At 47.9% G+C, this 23,183-nt stretch overlaps 2 protein-coding genes and 1 long non-coding RNA gene across 3 annotated transcripts; 1 reads left to right on the top strand and 2 right to left on the bottom strand.

Annotated features, from left to right (window-relative positions):
- The first annotated feature begins 6,161 nt into the window (after positions 1 to 6,161).
- Positions 6,162 to 8,278, top strand: LOC123138852 (uncharacterized). The gene is made up of 3 exons (XR_006469357.1): positions 6,162 to 6,816; positions 6,949 to 7,096; positions 7,770 to 8,278. It is a non-coding gene; the product is annotated as an uncharacterized lncRNA (long non-coding RNA).
- Positions 7,416 to 10,771, bottom strand: LOC123138851 (sugar transporter ERD6-like 7). The gene is made up of 17 exons (XM_044558710.1): positions 10,592 to 10,771; positions 10,459 to 10,521; positions 10,218 to 10,307; positions 10,063 to 10,122; positions 9,908 to 9,973; positions 9,741 to 9,806; positions 9,569 to 9,644; positions 9,417 to 9,481; positions 9,234 to 9,320; positions 8,983 to 9,154; positions 8,849 to 8,895; positions 8,706 to 8,768; positions 8,570 to 8,629; positions 8,421 to 8,474; positions 8,268 to 8,327; positions 8,030 to 8,144; positions 7,416 to 7,934 (listed from the first exon to the last, which is right to left on the bottom strand). The coding sequence occupies exons 1-17, from the start codon at positions 10,736 to 10,738 to the stop codon at positions 7,813 to 7,815; spliced, it is 1,413 nt and encodes a 470-aa protein (XP_044414645.1). The 5' UTR covers positions 10,739 to 10,771; the 3' UTR covers positions 7,416 to 7,812.
- Positions 10,772 to 17,742: 6,971 nt separating this feature from the next.
- On the bottom strand, positions 17,743 to 18,856 carry LOC123139555 (senescence-specific cysteine protease SAG39-like). Its single transcript, XM_044559335.1, has 2 exons — positions 18,424 to 18,856; positions 17,743 to 18,329 (listed from the first exon to the last, which is right to left on the bottom strand). Exons 1-2 carry the CDS (start codon positions 18,854 to 18,856, stop codon positions 17,743 to 17,745), a joined length of 1,020 nt encoding a protein of 339 aa, XP_044415270.1.
- Between the last annotated feature and the right edge of the window lie 4,327 nt (positions 18,857 to 23,183).

Here is a 23,183-nt window from a genome sequence, read left to right as displayed (position 1 = left end):
GCCCCCAAGTTATCTTAGCCTAGTGATTTTTAAGTTATAAATATTAGATTGTAAGATACCCTTTGATATTAAGCAATAAAGATAGTTCTATTATATTGCCCGGCTCCAGAGGAGCCGGAACCCTAGCCGCCGCCGCCCTTCTTCGCCCTCGCGACGGCGCCAACACGCCGGGGCCGCCACCCTCGCCCCCAACCCTCGCCGTTCTGCCCGTATAACCTACGGAGTAGAGCCGGTAGGAACCCTAGTCCTACCATTTTGTCATTCCAGTGCTTCAGTAACCTGTTACATCTGCATCGCAACAAAAAGGCCAGCCCATTTCGGGATAATGGGAGAAAACTTCAAGGAGGCACGGTGCACACAACGAAATGTGAGGATTACTTTGGTCCAGCTAGAGCACATGTGGTAAGCAATATCCTTCGCCTCAGCAACCACGACAAACATAAGGAGTAACAGTACTGACACTAGATCAAAATACAAACTTCCAAACGATTCCCATTGGGGCTTGCTTTCAATAAACACGCCACGGCAAGTGTAAATGCAATCAACTGCTTTCAGGTCTCGAGGATACAAAGACAATCTTGGGTTTGGAAAATACCACTTTGAATGAGCTGCTAGGTACACCACGGTGATGACGTCTATTCCGCAAAGTATGCAGTAAACTATGCTCAATAGTGCGTCTATTCCGCAAAGTATGCAGTAAACTATGCTCAATAGTGACATACTAAATATAGTCAACGAGCTATCTGAATAGGAGATTGGGAGTGGTGAATCATAATAATCATGAAGAAAAGAAATTTCATATGCATTTGGATGCCCTTTTATGTTGACCATCCTTTAGCAAGACGCTTTTGACAAATTTGAGATCACACCAGTGAGTTTGTACTTAAACAATACAAATGACATGCATGTATCTTTCATTAATTGTGCCACTGGAATCAAAAGCTTGTTGTCTAATTGCCAAACTTTGTTAACGGTCACCAAACCGCCGTCCTGAACTGCCTCCAAGCTCTTTCTGAAATATGTAACCATAAGGTTGGTTCTTTACTTGTCGTTCACCCTTACCCATAACTACAAGTGGAGGAGGCACATCCTCCTCGCCTGCATTTTAGAGTACGGTCGACAACGCGAAGAGCTGTAACTTGTCCAAGATAAAAAGGACAAAAAGAAACCTTGGGACATCACTACAATCCATTGGTAATGTTACCTGGCGAATGTTCGTCAGGAACAGATGGCATTTCGATGGCATTTTTAGTTGTATGTGGGATGACATTTTCTTCAAAGCAACATGTCATTTTTTGGGAAGATGGCAGTTTTGAGAATCCATCCTAGAAAATGCCATGTCGCTCCGAAGAAACTTACACCCCACATACAACTAAAAATGCCATGATATTTTTTTTTGAAATGCCACCCGTTGCTGGCAAACATTAGGCAGACATGAGGGTCCCGATCCATACATCAAAAGCATCAACTTTATACATGCGGGCGGCACCACGAGCAACTATACACTTGTGTATTATCACCTCCAAAGGCAGACCAACCTAATACATCTGGATCTCACCGGTGCACTGAGGTGCATGATTGGAGTGGCAGTCAAGTATCAGATGTGCCAGATCGATGAGCTCGCTATCTTAGCCTTGCACAGAGGGTAGAGTGCATTTATCTTGAGCCATTTGTCGACGCATTCCTTGTGGAATAAGTGTGTGCAGTTCCAAGGAAGTTCACTGAGCTCATCAGTGTGTCCATACTTGGCAAGTAGATGCAGCAAACCTGCAAACAGAAGAAGAAGAAGTCAGTAAGTGCATGCAACAATGGTACTTCTGTTTTGCTGCAAGAACAGATGTTCTATGCTATTTTAAAAAAGAATATTGTTTCCTTTCCATGCAGAATGCGTTCTGGCTACACTTCGCCCGCCCCTCACCTCTTGCATTGATTTTTCTTCCTTTCGAACGATCCACCCTCACCTACCCCACTTGATCTGGGAGGGATGGCCACCAATCTTGTTCCTCACGCTGGCTATGCAAGACAGAGCGCATCACCGGTGACGGCCATGGAAGAGATTCACACGAGTGAGGGAGATCACTCCTTCAACATGACCTAAACGTTGCAGAAGTGACTGCCTGGCAGCCGCCATCGACAGCCCACTCCATCGTAGAGGCTGCCTCTGCCCCAATGCAACCACATACCGAGCCCCACCACTGTTGCTGCTGCAATGTGCCGCATCACACACCGATGTGTGAAAAAGTGTGCTTACTCCCGACAAACCTTAGGAACAGTAAATTCAGAGAAAATAGGAAAAATTTATTGATGGCACAAAATTTCTCAAGCAGCTAAAACATTTGAGAATATTTGATGTCACGAAATTTTAGGTTTTTTTAAATGTACTGTTCATGAGGGTACATCCGGGAGTAAAAAAATACACTCTTATAGATCTCTAGGGCGTGTTTGGTTGCCCCCATAAGGTCCAACCAGACCCGCGCTGGAAGGATTCGGCCTATTTGGTAGCCCGCATACACTATTGGGCCGGCATCGCACGCTTCTTAAAGCACCTCTGGGCCTGGCTCACTAGGAACCCACGAATCGACAGTTTCTCCAGGGCCAGGGCCGAGCGGTGCACGTGGGCGGGGGCGGTTGCACGCGCGCGGCCACGCTCGAGAAGCCGCGTTGCTTCCCGAAGCACCGGCAGTTATTAGCCTCACCGCCCCTCACCGCTCCCTCTCCCCACTCTCCCAACTCTCACCGGCGGCGGCGGATCGGAGCAGAGGAAGAAGACCACCGGACTCCATCACCGTCGGCGGCGGATCGGAGCAGAGGAATAAGACCACTGGACTCCATCAATGGCGGTAAGCACTTCTTTCTCTTCGACATGCACGTTTGATTCGATCCACGACGATAGATTCGATCCACGGCGGACGGGAATGGGGAATAGAGGTAGATAAACATAAGGGTAATTCATACTAGTTCATAGCAGTTCATACGAGTTCATACATGCAAGATCGGGACTGGAAGATAGGGGAGTAGGGGGATAGGGGGCAGGCCCGTCGATGAGGGGGAGCGAGGTGAGCGACCACACGGGGCCCCCAAAATCATGGGGCCCCCATCGAGAGGAAAACCGCTCCGTTCAATGCCTCCCTTCCGTTAAACGAAACCAACGTACGTTGAAAGATCGCTAAAAAACCAGGAAACCAACGTATGTGTACAGGAGTCCGTGAGTCGTGACTACGTGGTTTTGTTTGCTGCTTACTGGGCGTCTGGGCTGCTAGAGGCCCAAATTGCAGACTACAAAGGTTAGAGGCCCAATGGCAACAAAGAAAGAGTGGATACAGATCGAACAGAAGCGATCTGCCGCCTCGCTCTTGCAGCCGACGATCGGCGAGTGAGGAAGCACCAAACCCTCGCCCTACACGAGGCGCTATCAGCCTTGCCGGCGCCCGCGTAGTTGCCTCCCATCTGATCCCCTAGACTGATCGTCTTGTTGCTGTGGATACGCAACAGTTGGGGATCGTGGTTCCGTTCGTTGCTTTGATCAGGATTGAGGAACACATGGACGCCAGACCACGGACTGTGTATTACTCTTCACAAGAGCAAGGTTCTCTTTTTAATTTATTTTCTTTGTATTTGAATGATCTTGCTATGTAGCAATCGTTACTACTCCTTCCGTTTAGGTGTGTAAGTCATCTTACGAAACCAAATAATTCCAAAATACTTAGGCGCGGTGCATTAAATTCTACTCCCTCCGTTCGGAATTAGTTGTCGTAGAAATGGATGTATCTAGATGTATTTTAGTTCTAGATACATCCATTTTCAAGACAAGTAATTCCGAACCGAGGGAGTACCTTGTTTCTTGTTTCTTGACATATCAAGCAATAAGAGAAACTACCAAACACGACATGCAGTGGTTAGTTCATTGCATGCAATGCTATTAATTAGCAAATGAACATTAAGTTTTCTTGTTTTCCCCTCCTCTTTGATCACGGTGCACAACCTAAAATAACTTACTCACCTAGACGAAGGGAGTATTTGAAACTAACCAGATTCCGTTTGATGAATGACCACTTATAATTCGTTAGATTTTGTTTCTGAATCTTCATCATATCTACCAGAATTAGGAAGAAACAAAGGCCGGAAGTCGAGGATCAATCTCTAACGGATGTCCTTGATAGATATTTGATGAGAGACTCCCAACCTGAAATACTGGACGAATGCTACTTTTTGGTAGAACATGAGGCGCTTATTGCTTAGCCATACCTTTACCATTTTAGTATTAGTATTTGATATATGCCTAAATAAGGTATAAATAAAACATATTTACAATTATATAATAAAGTGAGTCTAACCCATTACACATATTAGTTCTTCTATTATGTGAAAATTGTTTGAAATTTTAGGCCACATTTTGGTTTTTGTCCGGGGCCCCCAATTTTTGGAGACGGCCCTGATAGGGGGTACACAATGGATAGCGGCTGACCGCGGCGGCCGTCACCGGCGTGCGGAGCGGCTGGTCGAGCCGCTGGCCTTCATCTTCTTCTTCATTGTCGTGCGGGCCGGCGGGTCGTACTCGTCGTCCTCGGCGGAGTCGAGGTCGATCTGCCAGGTAAGACGGCCTGGCTCCGGCGCCCTAACTGGCATGTGCACCGCCTCTTCCTCCTCCTCCTTAGGCTCCCCGCCGATGACCGCTGGTGGCGCGATAGCCGTCTCCTAGTACACCGCGGTACAACGGTCATTAGGAGCCCAATAGGTCTTATACTTGCACCACTTCTTCCTTTGTTTAGCGTCGTCGGAGATGGCCTGATTCATGGCCTAGGGAATGATGTCAACTGCCATCGCGCCCTTTGCTGGGTCAGGAATCAGCGTCTTGAGCTCTTCTTTAGTGGCCTTCATGAGCACTGCATTAGATACGTTGTGCATGTCCGGCATGGAGCCGAAGTTCGAGCACACCTTCATCGTGTTCTCGAACTTGGTGCGGTCACCAGCCGACCACCCGAGGAAGAAGGCCCTCCAGCCAATACCCCAAGGGAAGGGGTTGGCGTTGGAGCTGGAGCTAGAGCTGATGGCGATGGGGAGGAGGAGGGTTGACAGTGAGAGAAGAGAGGGGGTGGGTAAGTAGTGATGGGCAGGGTGAGTAAATATAGGGGGGATGGAGAGGAGAAGAGTGACAGTCATGCCGTTTTAACTACAAACTCTTCAATTAGCCATGAACTCTGTGCAGTGCCTGACTTCATGAATTGTGTGCAGATCGAGGACAACAATGAGATGGGCACGGAGGTGCTCCCGGCCGTTGACAACAAGGGCAAGCGGCCCCTTCACCCAATGCCCGACGAGGTCGAGCTGCCGCCCACCGCCGAGGAAGACCCGAAGACACCTGATGGTGGCGACGACGAGGGCATGGAGGAGCCCCCCCTCCCAGCAACAAGCGTCGCAACTACGGCCACTACCATCAGGAGGATGGCCAAACTCACTTCTGCAAGGTCATCCTTGCACCGAAACTTGAGTGCATCCCCATGCTCCTGGACTTCACCAAGCACTTCGTCGCAGTGCCGACGGAGTTCAAGCTCAGGAACAACACCAGCTGCTCCTGGAAGGTGACGGTCAAGCTGATGAATGGCAGGGTGACCCTGGATCAGGGTTGGGCCACCTACGCAGCCGTTCATCAGATCAAGATCGGCTACATGGTGACGTTCAAGCTCCTCACTCCCGACACCCTCAAGGTCATCATCTTCGACGACGATGGCATTGAGGTTGTCAACGAGTGCGGGAAGCACGACGAAGTCTTCGCCGCCAAGGAGTAGGGCCGAGCCACTTCTTTCGAGCATAGTATCAAGTCTGTTTTGAACATGTTTATGATTTATGCGTTGAACTGTTATGATACTGCTTATATCTGAATTATGCTAGTTGATGCTCTGTTTATACTCTGTTGTGCTTATGATATGTGCTGTCGAAGTGTGGTGGTAACCTCACCAGCTAGCCAAAGAGGTTGTCACACACCAGACGTTGCATACAATCAAACACGATGCCTTGAGTTTGTCCATTAACATACAGACAACCAAACACTAGGCAGTGTGGTTCTGTCCATGCAGGCAAGAGGCCATGCAGGCAACCAAACAACATGCATATGATGCATTTGAGGCTGCATTACACCCCCATGGTTTCGGGTTCGAGCCGGCCCCGTGTAGGGATCTGGCGCCGCCTGGTCGAGAAGCTGCCGGCGCTGGACCTGTGCTCCAGCCCTTGCTTGTCCGGCACCTCGTCAGAGGCGTCCGAGCCGTTGCCGATCGGGAGTCTCGTGTCCATACCTTCCTCTCCGCCGATGGGAAGTCCCAGATTCCCCGCCTCTTCCCCGCTGACCTCGGGGCCACGGCCCACGGCCGACAGCAAGCGGCACCAGCTGGACGGCGTCCCCTGGCTCATCCGCCGCCGCCACCTCAGCCTCAACGTCCACCTCCTCCCAGTCTCCGCCCTCTCTCTCAAATTCTCAATTCTCACCTCTCTCTATATCTCAGCTTCTCCTTCAGCAAGAGAAGGATACTGTCGCGGTTAATTAATCAAATCCGTTCCGGTCCGTTTTGCAGGTGAGGTGAGACCTTTGCTTGAAGCCGCTGTTCTGTACAGTACGGAGTACTAGATGATTACCTTGGGATGGGATAGTGAAGCTTCGATTTCACCACGAATTGTGGTCGCCGCTAACTCTTTCACAACCTGCTCATGTGACGGCTGATGTTCTATGTCTGACCATAGCGTGCAGATGGGCTGGGGAAGACCCTGCAACAATCTCTCTACTGAGCTACTTGAAGATCAAATCCATCGCTCCTAGACCGTCTCGTGTGTACTCTTAACTTGTTTAACTTCACTCATTCGTTGCACATATAGAGTGTTTAGAATACTAAAGTAGTGATCTAAACGCTCTTATATTAGTTTACAGAGGGAGTAATCGTTTGCATTTCACCCCACAAGGGTATTCTTCTTTCAGTGCTGCTACGCCCTCTAAGCCTGGCGGATGGCTGGTTGTCGGCGATAAGACGCATCGTCTTCAAATACCGAGAATGGTGTATAAAGATGTCCAAAAAACTTCAGCTTCATCTTATTCAAATTATAATCTGAGGTTCGTTGCGTTGTTGATAGTCTTCTTAGATATTGAGGTAACTTTACAAGAATCTTCTGATGCTTATGGTTTGAAGATGAAACCATTTAGCTTGAGAGTCATATCTGTTTTATCGGAGGTTGATAGCCGCAGTACTAATACCTGATGTAGTGAACAAGATTCCAACAAATAAAAATGTTGGTCACTCGCAAGTCAATCAAAAACACGCACAATGGGCCATTAAACGGACAACATGATACATGCACTTAATGAACATCATGATAACCACTTAGTCATGCTCAAGAGGAATAAAGACCAAAAGATTTTACAACCCCAGAGAAGAACGGCGCGGCAAGGCACTATGTAACATGTCTGACTGCATGTCTTGCTCTCAGCTGATTACATCAGCAGATGAAAATTCAGTCGCTTTTTGTTTGACAATATATCATACTATTTTGGCAGACCTAATAGAAGAGGAGGCAGTTGCAAATCCTCTAGAAGGATACACCAACATCAAAATCTTCTGCACGTTTTAGCTATCCTGATACCTATCTTCGTTACGGATTCGATACAGATTGTATAGAATTGTGTGGGCAAAGAAAAATGCGTCATCTAACTTTCTAGAAACCACACATATGCTGCAGTTTATTGGAGCCTGAATCTCTTCAAATGTCTTGCCTTTTGTCTCCGGCAGGAATCTTCACAAGGAACGCAACAGTCATGTTTCTCCAAGCCACTCATGTGCCGCAGTTTATGGAAGCCTGAATCTCTTCCAAGGTCTTGCCTTTTGTCTCCGGCACGATCTTCACAATGAAGAGAATAGCCACCGCGCAAACGAAGGCGAAGAAGAAGAATGTTCCTGCAAGATTGATTTGCATATCAGACAAATGTATGTCCCTGTACGGATTATTCAAGCAACGCCGTAGGGCCGGGTCTGATGTAGATTTGGCAGACCTGAAGCACTCCAGCTCATGAGGAAGTTGAAGGCGAAAGAAACTGCTAATGAAGCCAACCAGTTCACCAGAGTCACGAAGCTTCCGCCGATTCCTTTCATATTGATGGGGAATATCTGCGTCCAATCCGATTGACCATGTCAGGGATTAGTATCTAAATTCTCAGTTCATATATATGGTGTTGTAAGAAATCTCGAGCGATGAAGAAATTTGATTGTTCTGAAGTGTGAACTCTAAACCTCTGACATTATGACCCAAGGAACGGAACCCATCCCTAGTGAATAGCTTGCAATGTAGACCTGTTTCAGTTATACAAAAGGATTCAGCGTGGAAAAAAGTTCAGATAAGCATCAGGTCACTTGTTGAGCAAAACAAAGGCTTTTCAGGTGTACCAATATGCTGGTGAGTGTGATGACTGGGACTTGCTCCGGGAATATCCCGTGAATCTACATTCCACAGATATTCCACTTGAGAAGTTTTGATACAAAGGAATTAAATAAAGGACATAAAAGAGCACTGGCAGATATGCAATGAAAGTCACCTTAAGGTAGAATGATACTGCTGACATAAGAGTCCCGACGAGGAGTCCAGATGTGGAAATCTACAGAAACAAAATTAAATTAAATGAAAGGTCAGAATTAGTGTTCATGTTGACCAAGTTTTATCTCTGAGCTTACCAATAATAGTGGCTTTCTGCCACTCCTGTCCATCAGTAGAGCTCCAAGTGTTGTGAGTGGTAACTGTTATAGTGAAGATTGCACAGAGTCAGAGAGTTACCGGGGAATTTGATCAAAATTGGTCTACGTGCTATTAGCTTCACCTGGATACACGCCATCAAGATTGTTCCTAGGTTTCCTGAATCGAACCCTGCAGGTAGCTCGATCAGCATAACTTAACTTCCAGAACTTAACTGACAAAAGCAAATATCTCCAAGTCTGAAATCTGTCAGTTTACCAGCTGAGACAAATGTTTCACTGGCGTAGAACAGGATGCCATTTATCCCTGCAAACTGCTGGAAAACCATTAGACCCGCGCCGATAACGACAGGACGGATGTATGGCCTGCTGAAAAGATCCTGGATTCCAGGCTTTGGAAGATTGTCAATGGTCTCGACGAAGTCCTGCATGTAGAGCAATTCCATGACGACGCCATAATTTTTCTCTGCACCAACAAACTATACAGAGCTAACGGCGCCAAATCTTGATTTCTGCAGCTTCCAGGGACACATCCGCGTCTCTGCCACGGAGGTGCTGCAGTGCTATTTCAAACTCCTTTTGCCGGCCAACCTTTGCCTGTGGTGAGCATTTGGTGCTGACTGAATTGGTAAGAGTGACAACTAGTAGATGCTACTACAAGCAGGATTTCATTCAGTCAGCAAAAATAATTACCAGCCATCGAGGCGATTCAGGGATAAAGAAGAGACCAGCTATGAGAATTATGCATGGAACAAGTCCTGTGTATATATGCCATGACAGAATAAAAGAATGAGGATAGTCAAGACAAAAACTACAATATGGAATATGAGATTAATTATATGTACCAGCCATGGCCAGCATGCGCCAGGACACAACCGTGCCGACGATATACGTCACGGACAATCCAGTGCCTATCATCAACTGCATGCAGTTCGGGCACCAAGTTCAGAGTTGTTCCCGAAAGGCCAGTAAGGCTTTAGTGTGTTCATATTTTGTTCCAAAGAGGAAAGTAGTTACTGGATTCAGAGCTGTAAGCCCCCCGCGAAGAGCCTTCGGAGCAATTTCCGCAATGAAAACCGGCACCTGTTGGGTTGCAAGGGCTAGTGTTAGTCTAAGCTGAAATTGTGTGAAAGAATCACCCGACGGTTTGCTGAACAATTAATGTGAGTAAATGATGATCGTACCACATACGAAAACACTCCGACGCCGAGTCCGGTGCAAAATCTCCCAAAATCAAGTGAAGAAGCACTCTGAAAGTTAACACAAACAAAAGTTCAGAGGCACATTAGCAGCTGTGTCCTCTTACACGGTGGTGTGGTGGTACAAGAAGGGAAAAGACCTGTGCAGAGAAGATAGCCAGCCATCCGACGATGGAAACGAGAGCAGACGCCCTCATCGCCTGCAGCCAACACACAAACAAATTTGGGTCATGAAACATGTCGGAGTGTTTGCAAATTAAGATGATCATGCATTCTGGGAGGCATATCTGCATACCCCTTTGCGTCCAGCAACATCCGCAATCTGCCCGCTCACGACCGCTCCGATCATGGCCCCGATTGTTATTACCGACCCGAAAACAGAGTACTGCAGATTATTACACGGATGAGAAACTGGGAATGACGACAGTACTATGAGAAATGCCACTGCCATCGATTTGAGCTGAATAGTTCGCCCGGCGCCACATGTCAGTGAGACATTGGTGGCACATTAGGCACGGACGGACGGACGGACGTACCTCGGAGAGGGTCAGCTGGAGGTCCCGGCTGATCCTGGCCTCAGCTGGTGCCGAGTAGCCAATCTGCAGCAGAGCCAGTCACATACAGAAACTGTTTGTCAAGCAAAAGGCCGGAGTATGATGGTAGACTCACCGCGACGCCGAAGGCGAAAGAGCCGAGCACGGCGACGCCGGTGCTGGCCATGACCATCCCCAGCGAAGATCCGTCGCCGCCCCTCGCCGGCGGCGGGCCAAGGAGGTGCTCGCTCGCCTCCGCCACCGCATCGCCACCCCTTGTCATCGCTACAAGAAGCTACTTGGCTGCAAAGCAAAAAACCACCACTGCTAGTGCGTGCTCAGCTACAAGATGGGCGGACAATATAGTCGATCTCTGCCATGTTGGTAAGAGCATGCACTACAGTATTACTTTGTCATTTTGTTGGTATCATTGAATGAAATGCCGTAACATGGGACACATTTTGCCATGACATTTAACAAGTAGTCCTACAGGACGACTGATATTGGGCCATTAGCAACCAACGGACAGCTCATGCACGCGAGATAAGAAAGTTAAATTGGCAAGAACAAGCATGTGGGTACTTACTTTGGGAAAGGTACTGTCGTTGCTCATGTGGCCATGCATTTTCTAGTTGCTCACTGTCCTCTTCCGGAGATCCCATCGAGACCAATTTGGCTGTGCATCTGCCTTATTTTAGTACTGAAAAACAGATCCTGGAGTATATGATTTTTCCGGATATGCATGCTCAGGGAGATCCCAAAAACAAACATAACCAAGGCACTAAGTGGATCCTTAATCGCTTGTGGACACGCTAGTGATCAATAACAAAGAGCCAGATCCAACCCCCCACGATCCTTGCCCCACGTGTTTCCTTGAGTGTTGGCTTCTACATCTCCCTCTTGGACCATTAAGAGATTGTTTGCACTCAGAGTGTCCCTAACGGGCCGCTTGCAAACCCGTCACTGTCTCACACACACAACAAAGAACCCATCAGGATTCACTGAACACTGAACTCGGATCTCTGAAGGATGTTGTGGAACTGAAGAAAATGACACCTGTTACTAAAAGTATGAAAATATATAACTTTTTTAGGGTAGAAAATATATAACTTTAAATGATAGCACAGTCGATAAGGGTATCGCTGCCGTCAATAAGAGCATCTCCAGCCGTCCCCCAAGAGGCCCCCCATGAGCACTTTTTCAGCGCCGACGGACGAAAAAGGTCCCAGCCACGCCCCCAGGACGTCGTTTTGCGCTGGATTTAGGCAAAACAGCGCCGACGACCTCAGGCGAAACCCAGCCCATCGGGGGGCACCTGGGGCGTCCGGCGCTATTTTCTACATGCACAAACCCCACATGTCAGTCTCTTTCTCCTCTCTCTTTCATCCTTTTCCTCCTAGGCCCATGCACGTGAATGCGAAAAAGAATCTTGTCCTCCCGTGGTTTCCTCCGCCCTGCTTCCTCGCTCCGGCCGCGCGTGCTTCCTCCCTGCCTGCTCGCCGCCCGGACGGCAGCGCGCGCTCTGCTTCCTCCCCGCCTCCTCCCCGCCAGGACGGCCTTCATGATGCTACCCAGGAGGGAGTCAGAGAAGAAGAAGCCGTCGTGGCCTCGGTGAGCGCGCGGGGCTCTCGACCGTGCTCCCGCAGCTACAGGAGGCGACCGGCAAGCGCGCCGGGCTCTCGCCCACGCTCCCGCAGCTCCAGCAGGCGACCTGCGAGGGTGGCTTCGGTGGGTGGATGGGCGCGTCGTGGCCGTGAAGCGGCTTGCAGCTGGCGGCGGGAGACGAGAAGAAGGAAAAGGACTGTTGCGGCGACGCCAACGTCTCCTCCCTCCTCGGCTGCTGCAGAGACCGTGGCCTCCACCTCGCCTTCGAGTTCTACACCTGTGTCTCTGTCTCCGCCAACCTTCATGGCGACTCCCTTTCCCTCCACATCACCTGCTCTGCCGAGGAGGGAGGTGATGACGCCGACACGGGGCGGCGGCTCCGCTACCTCCACAAGGGCTGCGCGCGCCGGGACATCAAGGCCTCCAACATCCTCCTCGATGCCGACTACCTTCCCCAAGTATGCTCAGGCTTGCCGTCGCCATCCATCTAACACACTCTGCTCCTGCTTCCTCTATTCGACGGCGGCGATGGCCGACAGATGTTGTTGACCCGGCGGGGCTCCACGACACCCGGTGGCTTGACCCGGGCCGTCTCGTTGCTGCCTGCCACGACTCCTCGCTTCCCGCGTCATGCCTCATCGCCGCCCGCGCTCACCGCGCGCCCGTCATGCTTCCTGGCCGTCCGCGCTCGCCGACCAGGTCGCGATGGTGCCGGCTGGGTGGGGAGACGGCTGGAAAAATCCTCCACCCAAGTCCATAAATTCCGCCGGGGCAACCCCAGGAGGCCGAAAAAACGCCTCCTGGGGGGCACAACGGGTGGAGATGCTCTAAAACTTAAGTTTCAGGGATGTTCAATGCACGTGCAATTTCCGTTATGATTCACTACAGGTGTGGAGGCAAAAATAAACAATAACATGAGAAAAAAAGAAGCAAATCAAAGGAAGGAAGAATCATGTGATAGAAGGGACTGCTTACACAAATCATTCTTTCAGTTGGGACCAAACCATTTTTTCCTTATTATCACTATCAGAAAAAAGGCTGTTAGTGGCGCACCTATTTTGGCTATTAATGGCGCACTATAGGTACGCCACTATTATCACGCCACTACTAATAAATAGTAATGGCGCATGCCTGGTGCGCCACTGTTAATCTACATAACAGTGGCGCACCACCTGGTGCGCCATTACTATCCCAGACACTATTATTTATGTGCGCCACTAAAGTGCAATATGGTGCGCCATTACTATGAATATTAGGAATTATTATTTTTTGCTTTTCTGATATTTGCACAGGTTACAAAATACATTACAGTACAAAATATAAACATCACAACATATAAACAACAGATTTATCGAATGCAATAGAAGATTAGTCTCCGAATACAATTCATCATATTAGTCTCCGAATTCAAAATACCGAACAAAGTTAGAACATTACAAGTCTCGAGAACGCGAGTAGCGAGTTTGTCTTCACATTACAAGTCGATCTCTAAGCTACCATCACATAGAAGAGGGTTGCGGTCACGATGAACATCATCGCGATGAAACTGATCTTCATTTGGTTCCTCCGCCGCTCCCTCCTCTCCCTCGCTAGATAGCGCGCGTATCTAGCTTCCGCCTCCGCCCTAGTGGTGTATCCTTTGTAACTGTTACCGCTGAAACGGTGAACCTGTCTCCGACACTCCTCCCAGTCGTTGTAGACTCCGGGAACCTCACCCTTGTACACGACATACGAGGCATCTCTATGCACTAGACAAACAAAAAGTTAGTAGCAATTCACAAATAATATATAAGCAATATATAAGTATGCAACAAAAGGATCAAAAGAGAACAGCAACACATTAATAGCACGATTCATGGTCCTACTAATAAATAGCATCAATTATATATAAGTTGAACGACTGTGCAAACTAAAGAGACATACAAGTTCATTAAAGTTTAATTACAATATGAGCTAATCGATATTTCAGAACTACATAGCATCAATACTTTCGACTCGACTCAGGGACCGGAGCATGGATGAAGCCGCCGTATTTCATGATGGTCATGAATGTGCGGTCGTTGTCAGCCTGCATTTGTAGTGTTGTTTCTATTTCACTGTTGGACGGTTGATATTTGAAGTAGAACTGCCCCGAGGTACGAAGGACATCTTGATAGATGATTTCCGCAAACTCCGACTAGATGCAAAAGAATTCTTGTCTGATGTCCTCGTCCTGGATTGTCGACAAGCGTGCGGCCCATTCTTTGAGATTATTTGGTAGCATACGGTGATTATGGTCCCGTACGAGGAGAGTACTACAACTCCATGTACTCCTAGCAGTTCAGAACTACAACTACTCCTACCGCAAACAAAATTCAGTAAATTTCAGTGCATCTACTGCAAACAAAATTCAGTGAATTAAGCATGCAGAGATACCTGTCACAGCTTGATTCACATTGTTGGATTCAGTTTCTTGATTCACTCCCTGTTTCTTGGCCTACTGAAGAAAGAAAGCAAGCAACCAAATTCAGAGTTTACCATGGCTCGCAAGCAAGCAAGCAGGCCAAGGAGAGCAAAGGAGGGGCACCATCACGAACGTTGCGCATGACGGTAACAAACCTGGAGATCTAGAGGGGCGAGGGGGAGGGGGAGCTTACACTTGCGGCCGTAGAGGATCCGGCAGGGAGAAGGCACGCGAGGCTGGCGTGGTGGTAGCGCGCGACGCAGGCGAGCGCGGCGGAGGCGGCCGTGGGCATGAGGAGCGGGAGCGGTTGGAGCTGGAAGAGCGCGGTGGGGCGGGAGCGGAGGGAGCAGCGCCAGAAGGTGTCGGAGGAGCCCCGCTTGGCGAGGAAGTTGTTGGTGGCGGTGGCGAGCTCGTGGAAGGAGTAGAGGACGGGCTGGTCCGGGAGGAAGGCGCGCGCCGCGACGAGGCTGGAGCGGCTGGACCTCGAGGATGTGGAGGAGGCCGAGGCAGTGTTTTATCGCCGTTGTTGTTGAAGGGGTGGTGTGGCGGGGTCCCGAGGAGGCGGAGGCCGTGGCCGCAGAGGAGGAGGAGGCGGAGGTGGATGCCGTGCCGGTGCCAGTGGCGGTGGTGGTGGAAGGGGATCGCCGGCGGTGGCGAGAGGCGAGGGGCGAGATGCAGATTGGGGAGAAGGACGATCGGCTGGGTCGTCTTGGATACTTTAGTGGGGGGGGTTAGCAATGGCGCACCTTTTAGGGGTGCGCCATAAAAATTGGTCCTCACCGGATATTTTAGTGGGGGTGGGAGGGTTAGCTTAGGGTCCGCGAAATATCGCTGCAGACAAGGAGTGATTGGAAAGTACCACACCACTTTTCGAGGAGCTTTCTTCCTCTTCTCGTATCGAGTGACGCCGCACACCGGACATATGGTAGACTCCGCGTGCTCGTCCCGATAAATGATGCAAACGTTCATGCACACATGGTATTTCACGTGCGGTAAATCCAGAGGACACACGATTTTCTTCGCCTCCTCAAAACTGGTCGGGCACTTGTTCCCCTTGGGAAGACGTTCGTGCCAGAATGACATGTTCTCGTCGAAGCATGCGTCAATCATTTTGTGTTTTACCTTCATCTCCAGAGCCATGAGCGTTAATTTCAGGCGGGTATCCTCGGGCCTGCATCCTTCATACAATGGAGTAACCACATCTATGTCCAGTTGATCCAGCTTGGCTTTCTCTCACGCGGCAGCTCTTGCGTTACCCGTCTGCTTGAGAAGCAGCTCTTGAATATGAGGGTCCTGCACCCAGCCCATCGATGGTCCATCGTCGTCTGCTCCGGCATCTTCATCTTCATGATCATGCCCTTCGTCTTGATCTTCCTCATCATCATGTCCGGCATCTTCTACATGATGACTGTGTCCTGCATCTACTTTGTGATCATGTCCTAGAGATTCTTCGTCTTCTCGCCCGCCCTCGCCGCTATTGTCTTGCTGCCCTTCCTTATTTCTTTCCCGACCCCATGGACGACTTCATAATCTTCATCACCTTGCCACCGATAGCCATCCATGAAACCACGCACGAGCAGGTGGTCCCGCACCTGTCTGGAATCCGGGTCCATAAGGCTCTTCAGCTTGCATCTTTGACATGGACATCTTATCTCCGTCTCGTTCTTTTGAAGCATCTCGGCTTTCGCGGAGCTCAAAAACCTATTCATGATGCGTTCGGTCATCGTGCGGACCATGGTCGCCTGCGGGGTAGAGCAAAACGATATTTTAGAAGTAAAAAAAAATTGGCATGACTTTGCCTAAAAATAGGACCAAAAAGAATGCATAGTGCCAAATTCTTGCCGAAACGGAAATGAATCAACATTCCGGCAAAATATTGGCAACTATCTCTTTTCAAATACTGGTACCTGCAAACACAAACATATGCAACACCACAAACATACATAGATCTAGGCCATAAAAAGTCTGTACATTGGAGGGAGAAAAAAGTAGATCTAGAACATAAAGAAAGCTTTTCCCTTACTTACCTATCAAAAAAAGGAAACTTAAACACTTAATTTGGGTGAATCTATGGTGCAAATGAGGTGAGGAGGAGGAGGCAGCCGAGACCAAGCTTGGTAGAAGTGGAGAGAATGAAGTGGGGAAAGTGAGTGTGGTAGGTGGCTGTCAAAAATATCTAGCTGCTCTCAGGTTATCAATGGCGCACCTCCTAGGAATGCTCCATTGGTAACCAGGGTTACTAATAGCGCATCTGGTGTATGGTGCGCCATTACTAGTTTTGAAAAAAAATTGAAAAAAAATGTTAGTAGTGGCGCACCGTGGGTGTGGTGCGCCATTAATAGTTAAAATTAGTAATGGCGCACATTCCCCTGATACGCCACTGCTAAGTCTGGGAAGGGTGTGGGGCCAGGACAAAATTAGTAATGGCGCACCACACACCAGGTACACCATTAGTAATATGGCCATTAATGACGCACCACATACATGGTGCGCCATTAAAGTCCATATTAGCTATAACCGTTTTTCTAGTAGTGTATGTGGTGAAGTTGTTCTACAGATTAGAAAGTGCAAAACCAAACAATAGTCACATCCATATATGTAGACCATCTCTTCTATATGTGAAGGAGTTGTTAGCCTGCCTGTTCATTACTACCAGAAAGCTAGCTTATTGTTTCTCCATTTATGTGCTCTACCATATTGAGGTATGGACCCCCACGAAATATTTTAATTACTAACCATAATTAAGGTCCACTTTCCAATTGTGGATTATCGAGAGTAAAGTTAAGGTTGGTGTTGCAGTTGGGGAGAGGAGGTTGTTGTCGAGCGTTGAGGGATCATGACGACGGGAATTAATGGAGGGAAAAGTCCATCCTATTTCACTTTCTCGAGATATAAAAAAACATTTTGTTCTATTCTCATGCTGTAACATTTATTTGCAAATCAAATCCACCATTTTCACATTTTTTTATGGTTCTAAGATTATTGTGAAGATAAATACTTCTCAAAGAGTTCATTCTAAAAATATGAAGGAACAAGAGACGGCACAGTTCACTTACAAAACAAAACGGGTGTGAAATCTCCGAATGATATAGCTAACACAACTTCTTCATCAATCTTAACATATGTGGCATAATTTACATTGTATTCATGAAATATAAAGTACAAACTATACTGTAGATACACATACAAACTATACGTATTTAAAGTAGACACATGATATATTGCATATGAGGCTCATTCTATGCAGTGGGGTAAGAAGGCTCCATCGCAAGGCCACACATGCCTTTCTTGTCGGGAATGTCCTTCTCCATTCTTAAATATCCGTTCTCGCCCCATGTTGTTCCCCATGAATTCTTCAGCAACCAATACTTTGTGCCATCACTGGTCTTGCCATAACCAATAGCCGCAATACCATGGTCCAAGTCTGTGCCACATGAGCCTGTCATCACTCCACCTTTGTAAAATTGGAAGGTCATATCACCTCCATCTACAGCCACCGAGACGGGTTGGCTTGCGACGGCTTGCATGAGAGCTCCCTCATTGTTGGCTGGAACATCCTCATAGCTTTTGATGGTTGCGGCACCGTTGGTTCCACTCTTGCACTTGTCATCTGCCGCGGTATATGGGTAGTTGGACTCAGTTGTGAGACCGCCATTCTTGATTATGAACTTGAAGGCATCATCCATAAGCCCACCTTCGCATCCTTGGTCTTCACCATGGACATCACAATCCACTAGTTCTTGCTCAGACAACGAGATAAGCTTGCCGGTTTTGAGCTTAACAACGCCCTCTGTAGCAGCGACAGCAGAAAAAGCCCAACAACAACCTACAAATGTTTACGTTTGTAGATACTATAAGAGGACATTCTCATTAAAAGTTCAAACATATAGGCAATATATTATTATCCTAAAAATACTTACCACATTGGCCCTGATCCTTGATGGGGGTGACTGCTCCTTTCGTTCTCCAGTCTACAGTTGCCGGAAGTGCATCGAAACTTACATTCTCATACCTGAATCTGGTAGGCATCCTCCCCATGCTCGGTTTGTACCCCTTGTTAGCTTTCGTCGCCTTGAACTCCTCGTTGGTTACGTCGGCGAACTGATTGATGCCCAAATAGAACTTGTGGTTCTTGGCATTAAACAACTCGATGAACCCGACATTGGCCTTGAACACCCCGAATCGTTGCACCTTCTCAGCATCGTCCTTGTACACACGGCCGTACTGCACCATCCAGCTCTCGTGCCTTGTCACCATCGACAAGTCATCACTGAGCTCACGAGCTGCTAGGACCGAACTGCAGAAGCAGACGCATCCAAGGATGCCAAGAATCAAAGCTTTTGGGATGGCCATGTTATGTTTGATGAATTGCTTGCTACTACTAGTGTGCAGTCTGTGCTCTGGTTTGGTTTTGTGAATGGTACTGGGTGTCTTATATAGTTGCATGGATGTATGTATTTGAATATGGGGGATTGAGATGGTCTCCAACGTAGCGGTGAAGTACATCTGGTAGGCGGATAGTATAAAATAAATACGTGTGCATATGGTGTACGCTTTCCTTAGCATACGAGAATAATAGACATGTTGTGCTGGAACTTTGGATGTTAGCACAAGAAAAATCAAGTAACCATGATTACGACATATTTTGATACTTCGTACGGACTTAGGTCAATGTGATTGCATGGTGATGCTGACATGCTTTTCTATCGATCCTATTCCTATGGAGCTCTCTAAACGTGTTGGCATGAGTACCCAGGAACTAAAAAATACATATAATTTTTTTACACCCTAAATTTTAAGCGTAACACTAAGTCTTAGCTTCTGTTGATTTACAAAACTATTAGTGCATACAAAAAACATCGACAAAAATTCTTGTAGCCTACCGATGAAAAGTTATTAGATGTGACCGCTTGCATAGACGAGTGTAACACGGAAACGGCAAGTTGATTAAGACAACTTAACCTATCAGATCATCAAATGTTAAGAGAACTATGATTAGTTAATTAACTGATGATAAGTAATTTAATCTTGAATTCAAACATGCATTGGTACCCCTTGTACGTCAAGTCCATGAATTAATATTAATCCCGCCGGATATACTTCCCAGCCACGTAGATGTTTTTTTTACTCTCACAACTTCGTGGATCATATCTCAGTACCCATAACATATGTCTGGCGGCCATGGTTTGTGGGAGGCCCCCTGCTTAATGAGGGTTGCAGGTGGCCGGGTAGTCCAGCGTTGCAACTCAAGGATGAGTGATGTTATGTAACACTGCACATAGCACACATACTGTCCAAAGCGCCAAGTGTTACACGCAACCAACGTGTCCAACAATTATCCCCTCGTCCCTTCAGACTTGTAGGCCTAGGAACATTTGGTACGCAAGAAACGAATAAAGGACGCACACAGACATATGGGACATGACAAGAGAAATGGCAACGGGCAGCCTGATAGCCAAAGCGAACACACAGACACACACACATATGCAGATGGGACCAGCGTACGTAGGAGAAACGAGCGATGGCCAACTGCCAAGAAGGGACAACTGCACAAAACAATCCGGGGGCTCACAACGCCCCATTTCTACCAAACATAGTAATTAAAGATATAATTACAAAAGACAAAAAATAAAATTGGTTTGTTAAATAATGAAATACGACCTTTGCCTCAAAGATTGAATTGGTTTATAATTTGAAACTAGCTTTTAAGAAATATGCTTTAAATCATAAGCAATGTGTTATGTCAATAAAGGGGAGGAAGCATGAAGTGAACTTGTTGGCAGCGAAAGCGTCGACAAGATAGAAGACCGAGGTACGTTCAAAGATCCATGTGGTATATATGTTTTGAGATTTTTGGTTCTCTTTGATGAAAAAGTTAGGCATTACCATCTGTAAAAGGAGCAAATTACTACCTCCGTTCGGGTTTACTAGTCCCCATCATATTTTGGGTCAAGCTTTGACAACAAAGATCCTTAATCGCTTGTGGTCACGCTAGTGATCAATAACAAAGAGCCAGATCCACACCCCCCCCCCCCTGATCCTTAGCCCACGTGTTTCCTTGAGTGTTGGCTTCTACATCTCCTTCTTGGACCTTTAGGAGATTGCTCGCACTCAGACTGTCCCTAACAGATGCTTGCAAACCCATTACCATCTCACACAGACAACAAAGAACCCACCAGGATTCACTGAGCACTGAACTCTGATCTCTAAAGGATGTTGTGGAACTGAAGAAATAACACCTATCACTGAAAGTATGAAATTATAACTCTTTCAATGATAACACGATCGATACGTGTAACGTTGCCATCAATAAATGTTAAGTTCAAGGGATGTTCAATGCACATGCAATTTTTGTTGTGATTCACTATAATTCAGGAGGCAAAAACAGAAAACAACATGAGAAGAAAGAAACAAATCAAAGGAAGGAAGGAAGAATCATGTGAGAGAAGGGACTACTTCCACAAAAATTGATGCCCGGAGTTACCAGATGGTTGTGCATGATGTCACTTACATTGAGGTAGTGCACAGACATAGCCCCCAAGGCACGAATCCAGCATGCCCTCATTCATTCTGCCAGTTTGGCAAAGGAAAAAGGATCATGCTGCTGATCCTTTTTTTCCACAATATTCATATCCATCATCAAAAAAAATTGTTGCGGCGATCAGGCAAAAGAACATGAAAACAGAGGTACATAGCGAGGAAGTAAAATAATCGCTGAACACATGCTTTATCAGCATTTTCTTGCCTGATTCGAGAGAGAAAGGAAATAATAAAACATAGTGCAAAACTGAACAAGAGTACTAAAGAATTAAGAGATACTGGCAATGAGGATGAAGACGGTAGAAAAGACACTTAGGACTGAATGACCAAACTGCTAGGAAAACTAATGAACTATCGTGGTTGTACAAGCTATGAATGCGAATGAGAAATATGACTAATAGACTAAAAAAGAGAAAGTCCGACAGAGAGAATGAAAGTGTGACTAAGGACTTAAGAAAGACACAACGCTCAAAGAAGAATTGACTTCAGAAAAATAAGTAGCCCAATAACAAAGTGAAAGGAACGAGAAGAGGGGTCTAGAGGGGAAGGGGGTGATTAGACCCTCAACAAGTAAATGTGGCAATTTTAAAGTTCTTCAAGTTGAGGTGGAGTTTTAGCACAAGATTAAGCATTCACAATACTTTTCAAGCAAGCATGGCTAGAGTATGAGCAGTGGAAAGAGTAAAGCATACTAATTGCAAGAAAGTAAGGGATGGGATTGGAGTGTGCAAATGCAATTGGAGACACGGAGATTTTTGGCGTGGTTCTGATAGGTGGTGCTATCGTACATCCACGTTGATGGAGACTTCAACCCATGAAGGGTAACGGTTGCGCAAGTCCACGGAGGGCTCCACCCAGGAACGGTCCAGGAAGAAGCAACCTTGTCTATCCCACAATGGCCATCGCCCACGAAGGACTTGCCTCACTCGGGTAGATCTTCATGAAGTAGGCGATCTCCTTGCCCTTACAAACTTCTTGGTTCAACTCTACAATCTTGTCGGAGGCTCCCAAGTGACACCTAACCAATCTAGGAGTGTAACACCCCGAATCCGATGTGCCAGGTGTCTTCCAGTTATTCGTCGTCGTTGCCATGTCATTTGCTTGCATGTTGCATTTTTGCCGTCTCGTCATCTGCATTTCATCTGCATGTTTTTTTTCAAAACTTGCATCCGGTCTCTTTCTCCGTTACCCGTTTCATCATCCGACACTCCCACATGCACCCCTCGCCCCTCTCAGACCTTGTTTCATGAGCGGGAGAAAAACATTCTCGGAATGGGCCGAGATTTGCCGAGTGGCCTTTGTATATCACCGGTAGACCGCCTGTCAAATTTCGTTCCATTTGGAGATCGTTTGATGCCCCAACGGTTAACCGAGTTAAATGAAACCCCTCTCTCTTTGCAGCCCAGCACCCCTCCAAAACAGCCCGCTAGCCCATCTAAACCCCTATCATGCTCCCCGTCATTGGATCACGGTCGTGTGGGCGAAAACCGCACCTCATTTGGACTCTCCTAGCTCTCTCTGCCTATAAATAGGCCCTCTTCCCCGAAATTCCGGATCAAATCCACCCTAACCCTAGCCATCTTCCTTCTCCGCACTCCCGGACGCGTCTAGGTCACTGACGCTGGCCGCCTCTCCACCCACCCGAGTGGGCCCACCGTGGCCCAGCGCAGGCCCCCCCGGCCCGAGCCGCCGCTACGCTGCAGCCCGCAAGTGCCCGAGCCAGGGGCTCGTCCCGCTGCCGCCGGTCGCCTCCCCGACGCCCGTCCCATGCGCCGCCGTCGCCGGTCGCCTCCCCACCGCCATTCTGCCTCGTCGGTCGCCTCCCCGACGCCCGTCCCGCCTCGCTGCCTGCTGCTCGTCGCCGTGCCGCTCGCCGCCGCTCGCCTCCCCCGCCGCCCGTCGTCCCGCCGGTGTCGACTCCGGCCCGATCCAGGCTGGCGCCGCCCGGATCCGCCCTCCCCGCAAATCCGGCGACCTCCTCTCCCTCGTCTCCGACGAGCTCGGTCTCTGCCTCGATTTCCGTGCCTGGGTCAACCCTAGATCCGGAGGTGAAATTTTCTTCTAAGTCTCGAAATCTGTAGCATCATGTGCCCCTGTTCATCATGCCATATCTCCATGTCCATGGCTCCGATTTGTGCAT

This window comes from Triticum aestivum, chromosome 6B (genome assembly GCF_018294505.1).
Source record: "Triticum aestivum cultivar Chinese Spring chromosome 6B, IWGSC CS RefSeq v2.1, whole genome shotgun sequence".
NCBI classification, from domain to species: domain Eukaryota; kingdom Viridiplantae; phylum Streptophyta; class Magnoliopsida; order Poales; family Poaceae; genus Triticum; species Triticum aestivum.
This window is presented reverse-complemented; position numbering and strand designations above follow the sequence as displayed.